This window comes from Petromyzon marinus, chromosome 23 (genome assembly GCF_048934315.1).
Source record: "Petromyzon marinus isolate PM22_M1 ecotype Great Lakes invasive population chromosome 23, UKy_Petmar_22M1.pri1.0, whole genome shotgun sequence".
Taxonomy (NCBI): domain Eukaryota; kingdom Metazoa; phylum Chordata; class Hyperoartia; order Petromyzontiformes; family Petromyzontidae; genus Petromyzon; species Petromyzon marinus.
In genome coordinates, this window is record NC_133689.1 from 11,068,381 (window position 1) to 11,092,368 (window position 23,988).

Genomic DNA, 23,988 nt, shown 5'->3' on the forward strand with positions numbered 1-23,988 from the left:
GATCTCAGAAGCTAATGAGGATTTAGCCTGAATAGTGCTTGGATGGGCAACCATCATGCACACACAGGCGTCGGCTGTTGCGAGGCTATCAAAGTCAGTGCAACAAGATTCATTGTTGTCATGTTTTTCTAGGCTCCCCCATTTTCACCAGCCTCCACTGAGCAGCATGGTGAGAGTATGGATAAGTAATTATTGTGGACCGCACGGCGCGGCGCGAGGGGCTCTCGTCCAACGGCGGATCAACAAAAAGGGGTCATTCGCTGCAACCGCTATGCGGTCGTGAGTGGGGCTCTGAATGTCGCTAAATGTTCAGCGTTGGTCCCCATTGGGCTGCTTTGCTAAGCGGTAGCACGGCGCTACAGGGACTCATAATTTAGCCCCACGACACCTGGGGTGGAAAATTATTCCGCAGCATCCACCATGGGCAGTGTTCATCATGGTCAGAAGGTTAAGTGTATACACCATCTGTTTTGGAAATATATTTCCTATTTATTTTTGATATTCCATGGATTCGTCCGTATTTTTTTTCTCTCCCCCCGAAACGATATTCTCTCTCAGACATATGATGGTACCATTTGAATGACAATTTCTCATAAAATGTTACCATGCTATTCCTGCCATCAAATATATTTGTAGTGTAGAGATAAAATTGTTAAAGAAAATAATTGATGGCATTTGCTACAGTGGGTGGTGCCGATAAAGCCATTTTGGGTCAATGGCTGAGATCCTATATGTGATATTCAGTAAAAAAAACTATTACATTACAATATCACATATCTGGCCATGACATATCAAACCCTGACCAAATATCTGCAAGTTGAAGGGTGGGTCCCGTTCACCGCTGAATTTCGGAACGCATAAGCGGTTCAGGGTTAATTTTATTCAGGAGGCGGAGCGCCGTTGTTTTTAAAGGCACTGTACTCACCGCAGAGAACTGTAGAGACACGACCGCACTCTACGATAGCTGGCGCCAAACTGTGCCACACGCCCTCCTGCATGGCCTTGTGGGAGCCTCGGTGCCGATAAAAGTTATTTTATTTTAGTCATCGGAATGGGAAAGGGTTAACCACCCACACGGAGGATAGTATTTGTCCATGATGGCGTAAACTGTAATTTTCTCTAGATGTTCATATTTCTGACCTTTTCATATATCACAAACTCACTGCAATTGACAACCCAGGTTTAATCAAAGCCAGCTGTCCACAATCGAACCCAGGATACCAGCAGTGCCTGCTCAGCAGCGCTCTGACCTCGAAGCCACCCGTGCACGTTGCCAAGAGGGAGATTAGAAATGCCCCTTTTCCACCGGCCCACCAGCGCTGCGCCAGTGAGGGGCCCTCACGGTATACGGGGGTCGGCGTTATCCGCTGGATATTTGCCAAGCAGAGCCGGAACCCAACGGTTAAATTCTGGCCTCACAAGGACGTCCGAATCTGGCTCCGGGCAAAACAGACTCATGGGTGGTGGCGGAGGTTGGGGATTCATAATGTCATTCTCGTCAGCGTGTGACGTCAGCAGCAACTGGCTCAGATTCTGAATTGGAGAAAAAAACGACCGGGCGTTCTCCTCTGGACCACGCGGGGAGGGCTTGAACAGTGGAACCGTTATAAAGTCGTTTTTTTTCTTCTTTTCAGGGCTATATCGCGTAAATATAAATGTGTTGTTAAGCCCACCGGTGTGCTGAAGTTGTAACCAATTGGCACATTTTGTTTACGTGACAAACCTTTCTAATTGGCTGCGTCGGGTGGTGGTGGCGGGTTTAACGACGCGTTCACATTTACACGATGGAACACGAAAAAAAACACCTTCATGACGAATAACATTGGTCGCGAAAGCCCTCCTACTACGCGTTGACGAGTGTCAACACACCCGCGTGGTGGCGGCGGCGGGGACTTCTACGTACGTTCACACTCGTTGGCGCTGTCGACGGTGGCCGGTCTCCAGGGCTTCTGGTGGAAGCCGGGGCAGCAGGTCTCACACGACTGCCCACACGTGTTGTGCTGGCACTCGCACCGCAGTCTACGGAGGAAACAAACAACGGGAGTAACTCTTGATTTAGTACACTCCCCCCCCCCCCCCCCCCCCGGGGTAAGCAACGCGCGTAGCGCCACATTTTGCGCCGCTGGTGTGGGCCGTTCCTGGACTCCAGAATGCTGGGCTAAAGAAAGTCAAACGAAAGCGAACTTCCGTGCAAAGAGCATCGCACGGTTTCTCATCTCCATTGAGTGGTCATGAGCCTGTGGGTGTAAATTCCATATTTCTATGGTGGGAATCAGCATAAGCATTCAGCATAAGTTCTATGACGATATCAACCTGGAACGCAGCTGGCCTCGTAAGATCTCGGAAGCTGAGCAGGATTTTTTCCTGGACAGCGCTTGTATAAGTGACCGCCGTGTTCGATCACAGCAAGAGATACTTTAAAGTTACTTCTAAGTACGCAATCTAGTCACGTCACAGTACAATTTATTTTGTTTATTTAAAAAAACGTGTTGATATGCCAACGGCAGTGACGTCACGAGAGCGCACCGAAGAGTGACTTCAGAGTTATGTTTTTCTCGAGGTGGCCAGGTGGAGCGCCGCTTACAGTGCTCGCCCGGAACATCTGAGGACCTGGGATTGAATCCAGGTCTGAGCCGCTGCCTGTGATTAACCCAGGTGGCTCAAGTGCAAGCGGCTCGATGGCCTCAGCACGGTCACCAAGGTGTGTACACTGAACTTCTTTCGCACCGTACGTGGCCAACCGTTTCTAATCGGAGGAGCGGGGGAAGGCAAGCAAACGAAACAGAAAAAGGAGTTCTCAAGAAATGAGATTTAAAAGTGCTCCAGTGGCTTATTAATAATAGAAGGAAGAGCGTTCCAGACGACCACAGAAGCGCATCTGAAAGCGCGCGATGCAGTGACCGTCTTTGTTCGATGGCGAGCCAAAAGCCACTGCGAGGAAGACCGATAACTGCACGCAAAAAGTCACCGCGTAAAATGTTGTTCTGCACTTCACAAATGGCTATATTCACACTCTGGGGAATAGTGCCTGGACCAGAGGTCACTTGAAGAAGGGATCTCAGAGGTAGCTCTGTGACATCCGCTTCTTTGGGCCACAATCCAACGCGACGCGGATCCTTGGTCCCGTGACGACGACGCGCCACACCGCTGGCAACAACTGGGATAAAATTGGTGAACGTCAAAAATAAAAAAAAAGTCAACGTTCGTTTCTTACGAAGGAATCTCGTGTCAGACGCAGGTGCGCCCGCGCCCGCGCCCGCCCTCCCCCCTTAAGTGAGCGCGCGATGGGAAGCGTCGGCAGCAGCTGTACTCACAGGTAGGGGTTGTGCGGGTTCCTGGCTCTGCAGCTGTCGGCGTGGCCGTGACACACGCAGCGCCCACCGATGCTGATGTCCTTGATGCTGTAGTAGTACTGCGACAACGGCGGGAGCGTCACTCGCACGCCGCCAAAACAGCGTTTCCCGCGCGCGAATTGCCAAGCGTTAGTTGCGCTCCTGGCCGCTCGGGGGACATCCCCGATGTTTGGTCTCGCAACTCTTATGCCTACTCCCTCGCAAAAGGATGCCCGTCTCAGCGGCCTTTTCTCCCGTCACGAACATTTGAAATCAGCAAATGCCGCCAGGCGGCCGCATTGCGTAGAGCGGCGGCGAAGTGGTTTGAGCACCCAAAATTTAAATTCCCGGCGAACATCGGCGGCGGGTAGCATCTGAACAACCATCTCTGGCGCCGCCCTTCGCCAACCCCACACAGACCGCCGCGGGGCGAAGTATGGTCAACCAACAGCCATGACCGACACAGCATGGGAAGCAGTGGTTTGACACGGGGCTGTAAACGACTATCACAGTATTCCTACACCGCGTTGCAAAAACAATACAACACGTTGTTCTCTAAACACACGAGGCATTTACGCTGGCTGCGGTGGCGGTCTGCAGCTGTGAGCAGGCTCTTTGGGAGGAAAAGGGCCTTTGGTGGATCGTGCAGATTTTCGAGAGAAAAAAAACTAATTTAATAAAATCACTGGCATTCAAAATGGTCAGCAGACGTCAGTTCAGCAAGGAGGCCCTCCTGTGAGTATATTTAAGTGTTATCCCCTCGTGTTTTTTTGTGGGTAATCTGAGCTCATCCCACCCATGAGATACGCTCCCTTTACAAAAGGACAAAAGTCCAATGTGCTCTTTGATTCTTTCGGTAAAGTCACGTAGGTAGAAAATAAATTAAATCACGACGTTTCGGGCGCAACACATGCGTCCGTCATCAGGTGGGGGCAACACCACAGCAAGAAATTGTTTCTTGCTGTGGTGTTGCGCCCGAAACGTCGTGATTTAATTTATTTTATACCTACGTGACTTTACCGAAAGAACCAAAGAGTATGGATCCTTGCAGTCACGAAAACTTCAAATCTAGAATGACTTGTCAAACATTTCAATGCAAAACGTGCCTGATAATGAGGCTTCACACCTAAAGTGAAGCTTGCCAAAAGAAACGAGACTTTATACATATCACTGGGCCCACACCATAGGAACGTGGAATTTTCAACCACTAGTTCAGGGCAGAGAGCAAAAAAGATGGGTAACTAACCCATTACTATATTTGTCCAGGAAAACACATGGAGAAAAATGCAATAAAGATATGTTACACGTTTTATTGTAATAGATTCCATGTGTAATATGTAAATGAACAGCCTGTTGGTCAGCCCACTGTTGGAGGTGGACCTCCCCAGGCCTGCCTGATTGTGATGATCATCTGACCAATAATGATGAAACTATTTACAATTTTAACATAATAAAGGTTTTTTGAGTTAGATTGCGCAAGTATAAATGTGTCGCAACCCTCCACCACCCGACACAGACAATCGGTAAAAAATGTGTCACGTTAACAGAACGCCAACTAGTTACTTCTTCAACCCACCGGTGTGGTTGAAGAGTGAATCCACAACATTTAGAATTTGAGTTCGACGTTTCGCTGGTAATTACATCCAGCATCTTCGGGCGATTTGCCAGAAATGTAACAATTTGAACATTTGAATATTTATATACTCTCGGAGAGAACGCCCCGCGGGGGGGGGGGGGTGGAGGCGGGGGGTGACCGACAGCGAGCAACAAAAACTGCGACGTGGATGAACGCGAGGGAGGGATGATCGTGGAGCATGGAGGACGGGGGAGGGGCAGACTTGAATCAAAAGAACGTTGTTAGATAACCTTTATAAACCCCCCCACCACCGCCTTCCTCACATCCCTCAGGCCGAGTGGCCCCCCACTCCAAGCCCTCCACGCGTAGCTCCTCGCCCTCCGATGTGAATCACCCCCCCCCCTCCTCCTCCTCCTCGATCCCCACCCCCCGCGTGTTCATTTTAAGATGCCAACCATGAACCCCCCCCCCCTCTTCCACCCGGGATCGCGCCTGACGCGTCCCTCCGTGATGCCGCGACGTTTCTCTAGGAATGCGAATCAAAGAGCAAATGTGAACAGGAGAGAGTACGAACGGGGAGCGGCGGCCCGAGGAATGGAACTCGTCCGAGAGGAGGGCCAGACGTAGCGATGTGCGCGCGAGTTCTGGGCGGGTGGTTACATCGCAGGATCGTGAGAACTGGCAGGGCTTGGGGAGGCATTCTGCTGATGATGATGATCTAGTCCCCCGTATACAAGTAAGCGTCGGGTGGTGTGCATTAGCCAGTTGTGGAAATTCCACGGTCGCATGCTAGAGAAAACTACTGTTGCCTTCCTGAGGATAGGTGCCCCATTTGTAATGAAACCACCGCATTGAACCGATCTCAAAGTACAAACAAACGCTACCTCTATTGATTTTACTTCAGGAGCTTTTGGGCCGACGGCAGCAAGAGAAGGAAGAGCGTGCCGCGGTGGCGCGGAGGCGAGATGTTAACTTGCTGGCCTGGTGTGTAGTTGGAGCGTGGGTTCAATCCCAAAACTGAGACCTTAACTCGCTGGCCTGGTGTGTAGTTGGAGCGTGGGTTCAATCCCAACCTTGAGACCTTAACTCGCTGGCCTGGTATGTAGTTGGAGCGTGGGTTCAATCCCAACCTTGAGACCTTAACTCGCTGGCCTGGTATGTAGTTGGAGCGTGGGTTCAATCCCAACACTGAGACCTTAACTCGCTGGCCTGGTATGTAGTTGGAGCGTGGGTTCAATCCCAACACTAAGATGTTAACTCGCTGGCCTGGTATGTTGTTGGAGCGTGGGTTCAATCCCAACACTAAGATATTAACTCGCTGGCCTGGTGTGTAGTTGGAGCGTGGGTTCAATCCCAAAACTGAGATGTTAACTCGCTGGCCTGGTGTGTAGTTGGAGCGTGGGTTCAATCCCAAAACTGAGATGTTAACTCGCTGGCCTGGTATGTAGTTGGAGCGTGGGTTCAATCCCAACACTGAGATGTTAACTCGCTGGCCTGGTGTGTAGTTGGAGCGTGGGTTCAATCCCAACACTAGATGTTAACTCGCTGGCCTGGTATGTTGTTGGAGCGTGGGTTCAATCCCAACACTAAGATATTAACTCGCTGGCCTGGTGTGTAGTTGGAGCGTGGGTTCAATCCCAAAACTGAGATGTTAACTCGCTGGCCTGGTGTGTAGTTGGAGCGTGGGTTCAATCCCAAAACTGAGATGTTAACTCGCTGGCCTGGTATGTAGTTGGAGCGTGGGTTCAATCCCAACACTGAGATGTTAACTCGCTGGCCTGGTGTGTAGTTGAAGCGTGGGTTCAATCCCAAAACTGAGATGTTAACTCGCTGGCCTAGTATGTCGCTGGCCTGGTATGTAGTTGGAGCGTGGGTTCAATCCCAACACTGACGCCCGTTGCATTGGTTGGAGCTCGCCTGTTCTCCCCGTGGTCGCGTGGATTTCTCTCCCGGTACTCCGGTTTCACCCTCCACATTAAGAATCAACGTGCTTTTAGAGCGCTTGACTGCTATACATTTCCACGTGATAAGCCACTGTGTTGAGCCATCATTTGTGACCAGGTCGCTTCTGAAAAAGAACTACATACCTCAGTGGGCCTTACATGGTCGAGTTAAAAATAGTTTGTAAATGTTGTGGGTTTACTGCCATACTAGTAACGAATCGGCACGTTCTGTTTACGTGACAAACCTCACTAATTGGCTGTGTCGAAACTCGTTCAATCAAAGTTCCTTTTTACATGAACAATCCTCGTGGCTATCCACTGCTGGATGAGGGGCCCCCTCCACGCCGTGCGGCTCATGGGGATTGTTATTTCCCTCACACTGTTCGGTGCGGGTCGGTGAAGGCGGGGAGCATAGAAGCACAGCAGAACAATGGACGGTGCTGCACTGCACAACGTAGCCCCCCCCCCCCCCCCTCGGCAGCTGACAGGCACCTGTCGTTATGCAAGGTCAAGGGTCACCCATCCGAGCGGTCGGGCGGTGGCGGGTTTTTACCGGATCATTCACATTTACGCGATCGAACCCAAACAAATACATTCCGAAACATCACTTTAGTTTTAACTTTAAGGAGAGCAACGAAAGACCGCGGCGACCTTCGCGGACGAGGGACGACGACGGACCGATGGGCCCGTGGCCGTGAGCTTACCCTGCGCGTCACCGTGGGGTCCCGCTGCGCCTTGGCCATCAGGTGACCCAGGAGCGTGTTGGTCCTCAGGAAGCGCAGGCGCACGTTGGTGGCCTTGGTGAAGTCGCGCAGCACCTCCGAGTAGGAGAAGTTCGTGGAGCCGGGCCGCCCGTTGACGAGCGAGATGACGACCTGGTGGGTGGGGGTGGGTGGGGGTGGGTGGGGGTGGGTGGGGGTGGGGGTGGGGGATGCGACGGCACGACGAGGCCCGGGGGCGTTGGCGTCGCAACTCGCTCGGGAATCGGATCAACGCGAGGTCAGGGGCACCATCCGACGCCAGTGGCGAGACGAAGACGACCCGAGAGGAGGACCGGACGCTGCTGCTCTGAGCCCTCCACGACACTCGCCTCTCCGTGGCTTCTCGCGCCCCACGATCGGACTCATCGGCCAGCTCCGAAACTCCCCGCAAAAAAACACAGCCCCTAACCCCGCCATGATTCTCATCGATTGGCACGGACGGACGACGGCAATGACGCCATGTAATTGTATCTTCAGACGCTTTGCGAACGCGCTGCTTAACTGCACCGGTCAGTGCGGGTTGGTGCAAACGGGCAGCATAGACGGAGGGGCATAGTACGCTACAACAATACATATTGCGGCAACGGTCTCTGCTGGTAGCGGTAGCAGCGCAGTAGCCCGCAGGCACCATCCACGCTTAACCTGAGGCAAGGGTCCAGTCTCTCAACGGGATTAATTCCTGCTTAATTTTTACAAAGCAGGAGTAATAAAAATCGCACTAATCGAGTTTTGCCGTTCATTGGCACGCGCGGGTTTGGAGCCCTTGACTGCGTTTCATGAGAATCATTATCGTCGCAACGTAAACAACAATAATGATGATGTTTAGTTTGTCGCAGCGCCGTTGATGCAAGTTGCATCTCGCAACCGCTGAGGAAGCACAGACAAAGCTGGCCAGGCAGTGAGCTGGCACGAACAACAATTTGCCCGAGCTCTGGAGTCCTCTATATATTCAAGTATTTTCATCATTAGCCAGTGATATCCGAACCCATCCACGCTCTTCTCTAGGTCGACTCTGCCTTAACTGAGTACCTGGTGCGGCGTGTAAACATCGCCGGCCCCAACAGCCTATGTAGACTGTGCACGTGCGTACGTAGGCACCGCTTTAACGGTTGGCGCCCGTTTGCCGTGAACGCTTTTCGCTCCCGCTTGCTGCTGGAGGATGCACACACGTGTGTGTGCGTGTGTGCGTGTGCGTGCGTGTGTGCGTGTGCGCGTGTGTGCGTGTGTGCGTGTGCGCGTGTGCGCGTGTGCGCGTGTGTGCGTGTGTGCGTGTGCGCGTGTGTGCGCGTGTGCGTACGTGCACAATGACGCGCGCACGCATGTGTGCGTGTGTGTGCGTGCGTGTGCACGTGCGTTTTCACTTCCCAGTGCCCCATTGTGTGCGGGGGCGATTGGCCAACGCCCCACGGTTGTATTGAGCTTCCAACACAACCGTGGGGGGGGGGGGGGGGGGGGGGGTTGGCGAGTGGGAGCCGCGCGACCACACGCCACTAACAATGCCCCGCACGTGGGGGGGGGGGGGGGGGGATGCAGCTGCTGAGAGGGCTTTTTGAAATCTCCTGGAAGCGGATGGGAGGATCGTTCAGTCACTGCATGTGGAGCTGTGTGTGGCCGAGGGGAGGCCCCGGGAGCAGAGGCCATCCGTAGAAATAATTGTTCGGTCGTGTCACAGCGCTGGCCAGATTATTCGACGCGTATTTACTTTACTTGTGTAATCGTTGACATGCGCGCCGCCCCGGCGTGACGAGTCGTCACGCCGGACTTGCAATCCGGAGTTCGCCGGTTCGAATCAATCTCCCGGGGCGCAGTGTAAGTATGAACACCGGCGCGTGTGAGCTGACTGGCAGGTCACGTGCGGTGCGGTAGAGTGTGGGTACTCCCACCCCTTTCAGAGTCAAGTCAATTTAGAATTAATTTATTTTTTTGCACGCGCGGTGCAAAATCACTGCCGCCCTGACAATATACTGCTGCGGCTCATCAGAGTCGGTATTGGGGTCCCAGGCAATGGGGCAGTGGGGCAGTGCTATTAGTTGAAGCTGATTTTGTTCAAGCAGGTGAGGAGTCAAGGGAGCAGGATGAGTCTCATTGGCATTGGTCTGCCGGTAGCGGACAGCGATCGCTATGCATATCCCAATCGAGCAATTTGCGGGTAAGTTTCACCGAAATTTGGCGAATGAGCGTGCCCATAACCGTGACGGGGAGAAAGGGGTGACGAGGGGAGGGTTAGAGTACGAGGTTAGGGCTACGGACTCACCGAAGCCATGCACCAGATGGCAGCTGTATTGCGCAAAGCGGCGTCCACTGGCCCAGGCGTGAAATTAAAAAAAATACGAGCACAGAAACCCCCCCCCCGCCCCTCCCGTCGTGGAGCGTACCTCCCCGTCCTCCAGCGGCACAATCCTGGAGTACTCCGTGGTGCAGATGACGTCGTCGTCGTTGCGGATTTTCTCGAGGGTCTTCGCTCCAAACAGCTCCCAGCAGTCGGTCTTTGAAGCTGCGGGGGTGGGCGGGGGAGGCGGGACGGCACCGGGCCCGGCAACGCACGCTCAACAAACACGGAGCCCTCTCGCGCTTGCGCCACGGGCAGTGATCAACGGTGGCCGTGACGAGGACCCCTTTGAGATTATTCTTCACTTGCGTAGTCAATAAAAAGGGTCACATTTTAAAGTGATGTGTTATTTTTTTTCCCCAAACCGCTGAACGCCGTCAAAACTCGTTTCCACGTGGTTCCAACATCCCTCGCCCCATTAAAAAAAAAAAACGGAACTCTTCCCAACTCGCGCCGCCTGCCCAGATGGCATCAAATGTGTTTGCGTGCGATTGCCCACTTTGATTTGCCACTGCAAACGAAACGTCGTGGTGTTTAACGTCAGCCTCGATTATCCGTTCAGCCGGCGAGCGATCGCCAAGCCACGCGGCATGCATGTGTGTATGTCGAGCGTCTTTCGCACCGCACGTGGCCAACCGTGCCAACCCCTCGGTGTCCGTGCGTCGTTCCCGTAGACCTCCGCTGACCTGAGGTCGGTGGACATCCATCGCCAACGGTTTGAACGGTACCACAGCCGCCGTGCCGGTTCGTTTAACGAAGACCCTAACCCAACGGTGAAGGTTGGTCGGCCGCGCAAGGGGCCTATTCCCCTGGTGCCACCCAGTAACCAGTCCAGCGAGGGCCTCGTCAGCCGCCGACCTCCGTCGCCCCTGGGGGCGCCTCGTTCGTTTACAAGCGTGGCGAGTCTCACCGCTCAGTGCGAGTGTGGCGCGGTGCCCCGTGCCCCATCGGTGGTGCCGAGCCAGCGATGGAAATTCTACCTTTCCACATGGCGGGGACCAGCCCTCTCCATTTTTCAGACGCTGTTGACTTGACGACAATTACGAGCTATGAAGAAGGGCCACTGCCTGAAACGCCACCAATTCAATATATTTGTTTTTATCCCTTGAAGGTCACAGTGCAATCGACGAATATGCTGAGGAGTGTTTTTTTATATTCTTGGTACTTTCGCTGAAGTCACGTCGATAGAAATAAATAAATTATAATGTAATAATAATAATAAAAAAAATTTAACATTCAAATTATAAATTTAAAATAATAAAAGCAAAAAACCCACGACGTTTCGATCGCGACACAAGCGGCCTTCATCAAGCGTGACTTTACCGAAAGAACCAAGAATATGAATTCCTGCAGTCACGAAAGTTTTAAGTCAAAATTTAACCGCCTCTACAAAGAGTATATTTGCTTTGGCACCACTGCCAACGCGGCATCACCAAGCAATTTGCTTCGTGTGGATGAGGCCACGTGAAAATTACGTCGGAAGTAGATCTATGAATTTCCACGCGTCATCCCCCCGATTATGCTGCTCCAAAATGATTTAATTGTCCGTCAAACTCAACACATTCATCAGCGACTACCCTTGAAAGGAAAGGTGGACACTCGGTGACGTTTTGAGCAACGACCCTCCTTCCCCGCTGATGCTTGCCGTGCTTCTGCACCACTGCAGCAACAGCAGCAGCAGAAGCAAAAGCGTCACCAACGACGTTTGCTGTATATTTTGTCGCACACACATACGACTCATCTCACAAAGGCCAGACGGTGGACGGGCGGCCGAGTGGACCTCACACTGGAATTTAAACCTCGTAACCTTCTCATCGCGTGCCGATGCAAAGACAAAGATCCCCTGTATAGCCTTAACTGGACTGTTGGGGCAAGTGCTGCTAGCGGGCACTTACAAAGGGTGGGTGGCCAGCACCGCGCCCGGCCGCCTTTGTCTCACCGTCAGACACATCTAGATGTCATCTCCGGAAACGTAAAAACGTATCCTTTGGTCTATCGCCGATTAGTTAGCAAACTCTTTGATTCAATTGACTGTGTTGCAGTCACCCATGCTCTTATCAGATAAGGCGTTACAAAAAAAAACACTTGCAGACATAATCCGTACAACGATCTACTCAGAGGGGGCTGATAAACCCGGGTCCCATGAAAAACACAGCAAACAGCTCTGAGATCAAAGGAAGCATCCGATTGAAACACAATCACTGCATCAGCTCTGGGGAGTGTGCCGCTGGCGAAGACAATTGGAGCAATAACGTTCCCTGAACAGAGAGAAAACTCAGCAATGCAAAAGTGGACACGTGACTGGGTCACGCAGAGGTCACCGTGCTGAGCTGCCACCACTGAGAACCGAGGATCGGATCCGGGCAGTGTTCTGTGATTAAACTGGGTTTAAAAAAAAATCAAATATGTTGTATTCCACCTCCTCACTCATATCATACATTGCCACATCCTGACGTTCTGGACGGCATTACCAGACACATCGACAGTATCAGAACACCAAACTCAGCAGAGCAGGCGGGGAGGAGAAGAGACATTTTATTTGGGGAAGGTCATTGTCTTTCTGGGCTGAAGTGGACCTGGTTGATGGTCTCAGCCCTGTGGCCAATGACGGCAAAAAACATTTCCATCAATTTTTATTTTTCGCTTTTATCATAGAATTTCGAGAGTCGTCATTGATATTGTTACGATCAGCTTTCTATATTCTTGGTTTAGTTCGGTAAAGTCACGTAGATAGAATACAAAAATCGCAATTAAAAGCAAATTGTCTAAATCAGCTTTCTACTTTGCTGAGATTTGATTGATAATTGCGAGTGTAGTTGTATTTTTATGTGCGGTGCTTTGAGATTTTACTTCAACATGAAAGGCGCTTTATAACATAGAGGTTATTATTATCGTTGCGTTAAATGTAGTTGAATTCCAGCTCTGAAGATAAAAAAATATCGGTTTGGCTTTCGTGCGACGAACGGACAGGAAGTGCTGCCCTCTCCTGCGCATGGACCAAGGGGCCACTTGGAGGGATGTCGGAGGTAACTCCGTGATATACCCGCTTTCGTAGGCCAATATCCACCACAACGGGTCTGCACTGCTCCAAGAAAGATCCGAAAAGAGAATCTCGTGAAATGACGGCGATTGGCACGATTGGGATAAAATAGCTGGAATTTAGCCAAGTGCATTTTATGAATACCAGGCTAATGCCATGAACTCACTCCCATTTGATAACCAGGTTTTAACCACAGGTGGCTGTCTGGTTCCACCTTCATTCATTATTCCCATCGACATTTCTATATATTTTAAATTTTGGCCTAAGTTTGTGACCACCTGGAAGACTCTACCAATATGCACCGATTCAAAATAACTTTTATCATCTACAAAGGCGAAGGCACATCATACATGGTATTTCATATTCATTGGCCGACGAACCGTTGGGGGATATGGAAATGGACACTCACAAGCGAAGTACTGCCACGGAGCGTAGGACTGCCCAAAATCCGTGGAGCGTTCCAGCACCCACAGGTCCGGCCTTGGCGAGTTGGCAAACTTGATGAGCACGTAGGCCACGTGGTAAAGCTGCAACACAGGAGGACGATGGCGGCAAAAAAATCATCAGCGGGCACCCTCAACACCGCACTCCATTAACCGGCGAGTCACTCAAGGGGGCCCCAACGCGCGAGCGCTCTCTTTCTCGTGGCCGTAAAAGAGCGACTGGCAAAACATCGTAAATGGCGCTCGTCAGGCCTGGTAATCCATCCTGATGGTATTACGGGTTGCTTAATGTGTTGCGTTCGTTAAAAATAGGGTTAACACATTTGTAACGTGCGGTTTCCTGAGGTTCGGAGGCACGAGAAACGGGGAAGGCAGCCAGAATTTGGCGGCAAGAATTGCCCGAGTTTCCGCGACCTTAAAATCGGGACATTCGGCCAAACTCCACGAATGAGGAAACCGGAGTACGAGGAAAAAAAACCCTCGCGTGCGAAGCGTGCAACACTCCATCATCCCCCTACAGATGGAAACAGACGGGATATTAGTCCACTTGCTGCACCGCCATCTCCTGGCGTGCCAGGGTATGGTGGCCTCGGCGCTCACGAGAAGGGAGCTTCACGACATTTGTGCGGCGATCCCTCAACCCTCGCCGCATCCACAGTGCTGGATTACAGGCCATGCGTGCAGCCACCACTGCCCGTGCAAGCGGTCGGGATTCCACTTCGCCACATTCACGAAAAGGGCAAAGCCAGTTTAACACGTAGGCTTTCGTGGCCAATATTATCCATGATGGGTTTTTTTTTTGGGTTAGATCACGTAAATAATATAAATGTGTTGTTTTAATGTGTCGCTACTCTCCAACACACCAGGCGTGCTGAAGCAGCAACTAATTGGCATGTTCTGTTTATGTGACAAACCTTACTAAATGGCTGTGTCGGTTGGTGGCGGGTTTAACAACACATTTATATTTAGGCGATCTAACCCAAAAAAAAAAAACCTCCATTCGGGCAACTCCAGTTCGAAACTCGTTAAAAGTCCCTTTTTACATTAACAATCCTCGTGCCTATCCACTGCTGGATGAGGGGCCCCCTCCACGCCATGCGGCTCATGGGGATTGTTATTTCCCTCACACTGGTCGGTGCGGGTTGGTGAAGCATAGAAGTACAGTAGAACAATGGACGTTGCTGCACTGCACAACTCGGCTGACAACGTAGCCCCCCGGGGCAGCTGACAGCAGCGGCCTGTTGTTATGCACGGTGGCAGGAACCCACCCGAGCGCCATCCAGGCTCAAAACCTGCTTAGCTCCTGGGATGCGACGGGATTTGGGCGCGTTCCAGGTGACTTGGTCATGGGGCGTTTGCAAAAACAATGAAGGTTAAATTGAGACGTCATACAGGAGGCCTCACGAGCACAATGATGGCGACACGGTCTGCAAGTCAGCGGGTCTGTGCGGTCATTAGCTGTGGCGGGATCATCCGGATCGTTTCACGTTGATGCCTGTGCATAATCACGGGGGTTTCATTCGTGCCTTCTCCTCACTCGGGTCAGTGACTCAGAGGCAAAACGTGTCGGCAAGTAAAGGCCATTAATTTGAAATTAAACAAACGCAGACGACGCATTCTACCGCTTCGTCCCCTTCTGCGCTACGCGAACAAAGACTACGCCACTCTCCTCTGATTCACGCTCTCTGCGTCGTCTGGGTTTTTTGCATTCTATGGCGTAGGACAATCGGTTTCAAAGACGATGCATATATCATCAGAGCATGCGTGTTTCAATGTTTTTGCCACAAGTACGTGCGGTCAATGCGGACTTGACGCCCTGCAAAAAAAGGTTTCCATTTGGTGTTTGAACATCTTAGCGCCTCAAGTTTCAATTTGCCAGAAAGGGTAAAAGCACGTTATTTTTCAACGGTTCTACTAACTTGATTCCTGTGTCTGTCGTGGTCAAACCTTGTAATCAAAATTTCGTCCACTTCCCGTTGTCCAATAAATGCCACATTTTGCACACGTACTCAGATCCGGTGACAATGCATGCCTGTATCAAAATCGGCGCCAATTCATCAACTAATTCGCTACTTTAAAGCAAATCACATTTTGTATGGACGCCTTATTATTTATATATATTTGTTTAGGTCAAAAACGCCGTGGTCCCCAAACTGTGGAATCGGCTCGCACAAGAAGCAGGCGCCATTGACGTACTTCCCAAAGACCGTGAGTTAAAAAAAAAGTTTCAATGCTAAATTAAATGCTAATTCCTTTGTCAAGGCGCTTTGTTTCTTCTCACACAGCTTAAAGGTCGTGATCTGAGCGTGGCTTTTTTCACTCCAGCGCTCTCCTCCAGACAGTCTCGTCCCTTCACCTGATGAAGGCCGCTTGTGTCGTGGCCGAAACGTCGTGATTTTTGTTATTTGATTTTTTACCTACGTGACTTTACCCAATAGAACCAAAGAGTATAAAAAAAGTTGTTAATAAAACCGTTGTTTAAAAAAAACACTTTTTTAAAACCAGTTTTATTTTTTTTCAACTTCTTGATCCTGGCAACAACAACAAAAAATGTCCCAAAGAGAGCATGGGATGTGCGTAACGTCGAACCTCCTTCGTACGTGGCCAACGGCACTAATCGGGAGGTGCAGTGTGTGCGTTCCACCACGGGGGGTTGATACTGTGCCACGTGTCATCTGCTTGACTGTTGTTGCCACGTTAAATGAGCAACTGAAGCGTGCCTCTTGTTGAAGGTCGGTCGGCCAAAACATCATCGCCCTCCGTCTTTGGGACCTTCCCGAAATGCAAGTCACGTTGAAAAGCTTTCGTCGTCGGTCAATCCACTGCTGGATGAGGGCCTTCCCCACACTCCCCCACTCCCCCACCAAAGCCACTTGTCACAACCCCGCGATGTGACTGTAATTCACCCACATTGGTCGGTCGGCGTTCCATCGATCACTTATTAACTCTGGGGTGTGCTTACAGTCGCACGAGTGCGCACACACGCGTAGCGATGTGTGGGGGTGACACCAGCCAGCACCGCTAGCAGCTCCACGTGGCTCAGAGGTCACTCGCCGCTCAGCTGGAAACCGCTCAGAGCCTGGGTTTGAATCCAGCTAAGCCGCCCGTGATTCAACTGGGTTCTCACGTGGAGCGAGGGGTGTATGGTCTCGGCCTGAACAGCAGTGAGCGCGCAAAAATAAACGGCGCATTAAATTTGGCTCCGTGCTAAATTTGGCTGAAGTCCACGACAAACATTTCCCTTTGGTGGCAGGGGAGTGGTAAAGTGCAATTGCCTTCTGTGCGAATTTCTTTCGCACCGTACGTAGGCAACCGTCACTTGAAGGGAACTCAGAAGTAGTACAGTGACATCTGCTTGAACAAGTGAGGTTGTGCACTTCTCTGCGTGAGAGATCCGAATGAGTTTCAAGTTCAGCTTTAATGACATGGCCAATTTTATTGAATCTAGATTTGAAGCTTTCGTGACCTGCAGGAATCCATACTCTTTGGTTCTTTCGGCAAAGTCATGTAGGTAGAAAATAAATCAAATGACGACGTTTCGGGAGCAACAGGCTTGTGTTGCTTTCCCACCTGATGACGGTCGCTTGTGCTGCTCCCGAAACGTCGTGATTCATTTGTATTTAGTTTAACCAGGTGAGAACTCGTGAGACGAGCCCCACTTGCAAAGATGAGTGACCCGGCCCGCCAAAATGACAAAAGCGAAGTCAACAAAGACTAAGCGGAGCGATCAAACGAACAAGTACCTTGCCCAAATCGGGATCAAAAACAGGGGAAGATATTCCAAGCAACATTGTCCGTCGTGCCCACGCAAGCCCGCAATCGGCGAGACGGCAGGCTTGGTGGCTCGCGCAAAGACCGTGCCCACAAAGCGCAACACCCGCCCGCCATGCAAAGGAGACGCCTGCAGGAGGAGGCAGTACAGCATGTAGGCTACCGACAGGCCCCTCTATCTGTGCAGTTGCTCCCCATTGTGATCGCACTCCCACAATGCACGCGAGCTTCTCCCGTAGCTTTGGCTAAAGAGGGCGGTGGAAGGAAAGGCCCCCCGAGAAGAGGGCGTCACGGGCTCCAGGCACACCGCAGAACTTATTCGGTCTTTAACCGGCGTGGCGCGACACTTCTCGGCGTGCGGAGTTTCAGTGGAGGAGCCTATTTGGCATCACTGCGGTCGGAATAGACCGCGCAACGGCCACTTACGAGCTGTGTTCAAGGTTCGAAGGGGGTTTCCGAAATCGAGATTTTTGGAACGGCGATAACTGGCGCTGTGTCCAAATGCGCACTCGAGTGCTTTGTGTATCCGACCGTTAAATACCTCGTTTGCAATATTCCTAAAGGACATCGACGCTCTCTGCGATGTTCACGTTTTTGTCTTTCGTTTTGTTGTTGTCACTGCTGTGCTCACGGGCCACGAATCTCCCCCGGTGTAAAAACAGGGATCAGCCGTGTAACAAATCAAATGAATTCAAAACTCAACACAGAGGATGGACCTTCATGTCCACGCACGTGGACGTTACACTTTAAATCACGCCTGCGATTTAAAGTGCGTCGATCAACGGCAGTGCTGGAATAAAAGTCCGCGGTTCGCTCTTGAAAAACTGACACCAGCAAAAATCCATCGATTCAGCCGATGGGAATTTGCTTGATAATGGAAACAATGACTCTATGCGTGTCCAATTCGAGAAGGACATGTGCCGTTCCCACATTCCCTCCATCATCTCCTCGGACGCTCTCCGCTATCAGCAGAGCTGCCTGTATATCGACGGCGTGGAACCAAACAGAGATAAAGCCCTCCCCACCGAGTCTGCCCCACCAACCCTCCCCAGCAATCCCTCCCCACCAATCCCTCCCCCCACCGAGCCCTCAAATCCGTCGCTCCGTTGTACCCCGTGTCGGGCACCAGTGAATGGCGCGGACAACAGGCGGAGAAAAAAAAACCCAACGCTTTAAATCCCGATAAGATCGGTACAGCGACGAAAGTTGCATCCAGCCTGAGAGGGAAAACTTGGAACAGCCTCCCCCTTTTGAGTTTGAGCCACCACCACCACCCCCCATCTCCTCAATCCCCTGCGCCCCCCCCCGCCCCCCACTATTAAATCCATCTGATAAGTCCCCTCCCCAGGCCACATGCCGGACCACATTCCGATCCTGAAACAAGCCCTCCTTGAGGAAGGGGAGAAACGTGGAGCCGAGAGGGCGAGTGGGCAGAAGGAGCGGGTCGGTGCAGCGGGTGGGGATCCCGGCTGCGGATCAGTGCGGTGGATCAGTGCGGTGGATCAGTGCGGTGGATCAGAGCGGTGGATCAGTGCGGTGGATCAGAGCGGTGGATCAGAGCGGTGGATCAGTGCGGTGGATCAGAGCGGTGGATCAGAGCGGTGGATCAGAGCGGTGGATCAGAGCGGTGGATCAGTGCGGTGGATCAGTGCGGTGGATCAGTGCGGTGGATCAGAGCGGTGGATCAGTGCGGTGGATCAGTGCGGTGGATCAGAGCACAGCGCCACTTCAACTTCAGCCGCGTCGCTCGTCCCATCAAATAGCCCCCCCCCACCGCCCACCCCTCCTCCGCCGGCCCCCCCCCCTCCCCCTTATCAATGAACCACAAAGCATTCCTCCCGACAGGTGACAGCTACTCTGGCAAACAGAGAGACCATTCAGCCCCAGTTAATGCACTAGAATGACCGGTTCCTTTTTTTTTTTTAAAGACGTTGTGGGCAACGGGGGGGGGGGGGGGTCTGGAAACGCCGCAGTCGCCGCTGCTCAGTACCTGCGTGTACAGTACGCGCAAGTAGCGCCAGTAACGCCGTGTCCTCGAAAATGAAATGAACAAATAAAGTATATCAGGCAGGCGACATTTCGGGCACGGCACATCGAAAGAAGAAGGGGTCCATTGCCCCGAACGTCGCCTCTAACTTTCCTGCTTCTTTAGGCGGTTTCTTCTCGCACGCGGGAATGTTGCCCGAGCGCTAGACGCCAAACGTCTTCCGCCCACGAACGGACGAGAGAGTCGGGTCGCACTCCGTTCTCTTCACGATCGGAGGCGGCGGTCATCGGCGAGCGGCCGTGCTTGCCCCCCTCCCCCCCCCCCCCGCCAAACGCTGCCCACGCCACGCCGGCCGGGGGGCCCTTAAACCCCCCCCCTCCGCCCCCCCCCCCCCCGCCGTTGGCACGGCAAGGGGCCCGCGGATTATCCCAAGCGTACCGAGGCCGCTCCGCCTGACGCACGACGCTCCAAGGCGGCGCTTTTGCTCAGCCCGCGGCTTAAGGTGGCCGCGGGCACGGCTCGGCAGCGCCGTCGAGCCGCACGCGATGGCGGAGGGGCGACCGAGCGAGGGCCGAGACGCTCGCGGCATCGCGCGACCCTCTGCCAGCCGCGGCCGAGACCCCGACCCCCACGCCCCCCGCCGGACGGAGGCCTCTGCCCCCAAGAGCCGCCGCGATCAACTCGCGGGTTCCCGACGGAGCACCTGCGGCGGCCGCTGCCCGCGTGCTCCGTTCGCCTCCCTCGGTTGCCGCCACCGCTGCCACCGCCGTCGTTTGTGCACGGGCCACCGGCCACCGTCGCTTGGAGTGGCGCGCGTGTCCTAGCTGCGCGATCCCACGATTCCCCCCCCCACCCTGTATAGCCTTGACAAACTGTTGGGGCAAGTGCTTTTAGCGAGCACCTACGAAGGCCGGCACGGTACACAAAGGGGTGGGTGGCCAGCGCTACGCCAGGGCCGCCTTCGTCTCCCCCGTGGCGATTTTTACCCATCGCACCAGGTAATCATTTGAGGCTGAGCCGACCTAGGGGAGGCCGAGGACCGGTTCAGATAATCGTCACCGGTGTTGACCGTGAGCGGGAATGGAACTCGGGTCGGCCGGTTCGAGGCGCTACGCTCCTTTACGTATAGACACACACGTGGGCCTGTCAATCCATTACTGGATAATGGTCTCTTGACGTCCCGAGCGGGTCATAATCGGAGTCGTTCCACCATACGTCAACACGCTGGGTCACTGCGGGTTGGCGAAGGGAGCGCGAGGGGGAAGACCACACGACCGGTCGCCTACAGCTGATGTTAGCCGTCGGGAGTCGAACTCGGGTCGCCGAGTTGGGTAGCGCAGCGCACCAAACCATCGCGTGCCGCTGCACGCCCCGCCGCTCGTTAAGACCCCGGTGTCTCCATTAAAATCAGAGTTGAGACGATACGGCAAATCTTGGAGCGTGGGGCACTGAATTAAGCCCTTGCTGTCCTGTTCCCTTCACCACGCGCAGGCTGCCGTCCACACCAAAGGGCCCCTTGGGACACATTCAGGGTTCGTTAGCTTTTGTTTCCGAGGGTTCGCGAAAATGAAGATTTAGAAAAGTTAATATTACGGGCGATAAAAATATGGAATACTAGGTTTGTGAAAATGCACGGAGGTGGGACTGTGATAGCGAGCTTTAACTGTGGTGATTATAATACACGGTAATCTCTCGTGTGTCAAGGACAAGGCTCATCGTAGATATGGAGGGAGAATATTTCACTGAACTCTTTTTCTATCGAAGTTGTGGGACTGGCCGTGTGGTTCTGAACAAGAACTCACAACTCACCACTGCAACTTCGAAAGCCAATACCCCTTGGCTGGGTATCAACTCAATAAGCGCCAATGCGACAGGGCCCTCTTGGGGAAGAGTTTTGAGACTCGGTGAGGTTTTCCTGGGTACACAAGGATTATTATAATGATTATTGTTGAGACAGACGCTTCTTCACAGTACCTAAAACCATGAAGATGATCCATTGCCGGAAAAATGACCGATTAATTACGTAAGTATTTTATTTTGAGGCAGTGTTCTTGACGAGTGTGTTGACTGTGTTTTTTTGTTTGTTTGTCAATCGCGATTGTGCACCAATGCCAACGCAGCAGCAGCATCACCAAATAATGTGGCAAAAAATCGTGAACGAGACCGGGTCAGGCTTTGGCAGGAGGGGTGGGCTTGTAACTGGGCCAGCAGCTGCCAAAGATCACATCAGGCTGGCCAAACGCAGCGACTCAAACGGCCTCAGCACTGACCGCCAAAGGGCGCATTCAACATCTGGCTAAACGCTCGATTTGGCATTTCAACCTCCGAGAGGGGCTAACAACATTGATTTACACTTGCGATGAACATCCCACACCGCCTCCACCCCCCCCCCCCCCCGTAGCCCCAACCACCTGCCCTCGTGTGGTTGGGGCAAATTATAGGGAGCTCAGAATTAGCTGTGATGATGCCACCTTGCAGGCGGGGTTCGCTATCAAACTCTGGGGGTCACGGTGCGGGTTTTCCTTTGCGAGCTCCGAAACGGCAATCACCTGACGGAGACATCGCGTGATCCAGGTCACACTTGCAATCGAGAACCCTATCCAGTGGTCTCTTGAGCTGTCACCTGGCTAAAGAAATGAAACTTAAAACTATTCTTGTATTTTACCAAGTAAGGGCCCACTGAGCGATGTAGCTCTTTTTCAGAAGCGACATGGCCACAAATGAGAGCGCAACAAAGCGGCCTACCACGTGGACAATTATTGCAGCCAATTACACGAGGAGAGAGACATGCAGGCTACAAATACACGGGTGTCCGGAACCCACCAGCTCCTGCTTGCCAGGCGAGGTAGTTAACATCTCGCCACCGCAGAGCCCCTGAACGTGTAACTTCACATTCATTTGGAATGTACGGGGTCACTGCAAGTCAGAATCAGAATCTTTGCTTAGACGGGAAGAATTCGATGAGCCCGCGAAGCTCTTTTTTCACACGTGCCCAATACGAGCGGGGGAACAACCCGGTAGGACGTGAATAGGCAAGGTGGTGCGCGTGAACCTGCGCTCGGCCAGACGGGGGCCCAGCCGGAGTGGCCATCGCGAGCAGCCCTGCCCCCCTCTTCCCCAGGGGACCTCCCCATTGCCCCCCAACGTTGGACGCGCGTTCCCAGCAAGAGCAGCAACGCGGGCGGATGACGTCTGCGAATGCCCACCGAGCACGGGAGGGGGGGGGGGGCGGAGGGGGGGGCAATGTCCCCCATGACTCCCCCCCACCCCCGCCTGCCTGCCACCCACCTCTGTCGCCACTTATGTAACCTCACCCGGCCCAATCGCAGTGCAGCTGCGAGTACAGTGCAAAAGAGGAGTGGAGAAAAAAAACGACCCCGCTTCTGAGGGATTTCCAAGACAAAAGTTGCCTTTTGGGGACCCGGGCAGCTCGGCTTGGCCTCGCGAGCGCGGACGTGGCCACGAATGTGTTTTTTTTAATTAATCGACATCGCAATCATCCCCCCCCCCACCCACCCACCCACCCTCCCCCAACTGCGAAAACTTGGCAGGAACCTCCTGAGCAGGAGCCTCGAGACTCAGCAACAACGAGCGCAGCACGCGAACGCGTCCCACCACGGCGACAACCGCAAATCGATCAGAGCGCGTTGGACGCAACGCATCGGACCAACGGAGCGTACGGGCACTTTGCCTCATCCACTGCTGGATGGAGAGGGGTGGGGGGGGTTTGTTTGTTTGTCCGTGCTTCACCGCGCTGGCCAATGCGCACAACTGCCGCTGAATGTTCCATCCAGATTACCAGGCGCTCGTGAACGCCACTTTCCCACACAGTCTGCACGGATGTATATTTTACGTTACGATTTACCAGGCGAGGCCCACACTGAACTGAGAAGCCCTTTACTAGAAGCGCCCTGGCCATCGCAAATGGTAGCCCAACGAAGTGGCTTATCACGTGGAAATTGAAAGCAGGCAAAGACTCTAATTGCATGTCGATTCGAAATGTGGAGGGAAAAGCCGAAGGGCCTGGAGAAAAATCCACGCTACGAAGGGGAGAACGCGCAAAACTCCAAAAAAATACAGCCGCCGTGGTTAGGGATTGAACCCACGACCTCCTGTAACGCCAGGCGAGGTAGCTGACATCTGGCCACCGTGGCCGTGAGTCCCGAACCGTGCAGGGCATCGCATCTCAGGAAAGCCGCAAAGTGGATCGCCGAAGTAGACGTCCCCAGTCATTGTCAGCTTCTCCCGGGTCACGCGAAAGATGCAGGAGACGAACGCCGCTGTGCCGTAACGCCGTTTGCAATTATTCAATTCTCTCCAGGTAACCAGAGCTTAAGCCGCGAAAATATGTATATACAAAGCGGACGGACGGACGCGAGAGAAAGGTTCAGAGGCGTGCCCTTGAGGCCAGCAATGCCAAGAATGTGAGGGTGGTGAAAGCGAATGTGGAGATAAGAGAGCGAGGTCTAAAAGGGGAGACGCACACTCCAGCACACTCCACACACTCCGCACACTCGGCCACGAGTGCGCAGAGACAAAGATCCCCTGGATAGCCTTCAACAGACGGTTGGGGCAAGTGGTGTTTAGCGAGCAGCACCTCTGAAGGCCGATAACAACACGCATGCGAGGTGGGTCGCCAGCACCACGCCCGACCGCCTTTGTCTCCCCATTGGCGATGTTTACACACCGCGCCAGGCACTCATTTGTGGCTGAGCCGACCTAGCGGAGGCCCAGGACCGGTTCAGATAATCATCGCTGGCGCTGGCCGCGAGCGGGAATCGAACTTTGTGGCCGCCGGGTTCGCGG

The 23,988-nt window shown here is 53.0% G+C and overlaps 1 protein-coding gene across 1 annotated transcript in view; it reads right to left on the reverse strand.

Moving 5' to 3' along the window:
• Positions 1–23,988, reverse strand: part of LAMA5 (laminin subunit alpha 5) — a 232,150-nt gene that overhangs the window by 162,875 nt on the left and 45,287 nt on the right. The window contains exons 3-7 of the mRNA XM_032959653.2: positions 13,391–13,508; positions 9,988–10,106; positions 7,556–7,726; positions 3,315–3,412; positions 1,904–2,019 (exon numbers count right to left, since the gene is read on the reverse strand). Coding sequence (XP_032815544.2) covers positions 1,904–2,019; positions 3,315–3,412; positions 7,556–7,726; positions 9,988–10,106; positions 13,391–13,508 — 622 coding nt within the window. The remainder of the gene's footprint in view (positions 1–1,903; positions 2,020–3,314; positions 3,413–7,555; positions 7,727–9,987; positions 10,107–13,390; positions 13,509–23,988) is intronic.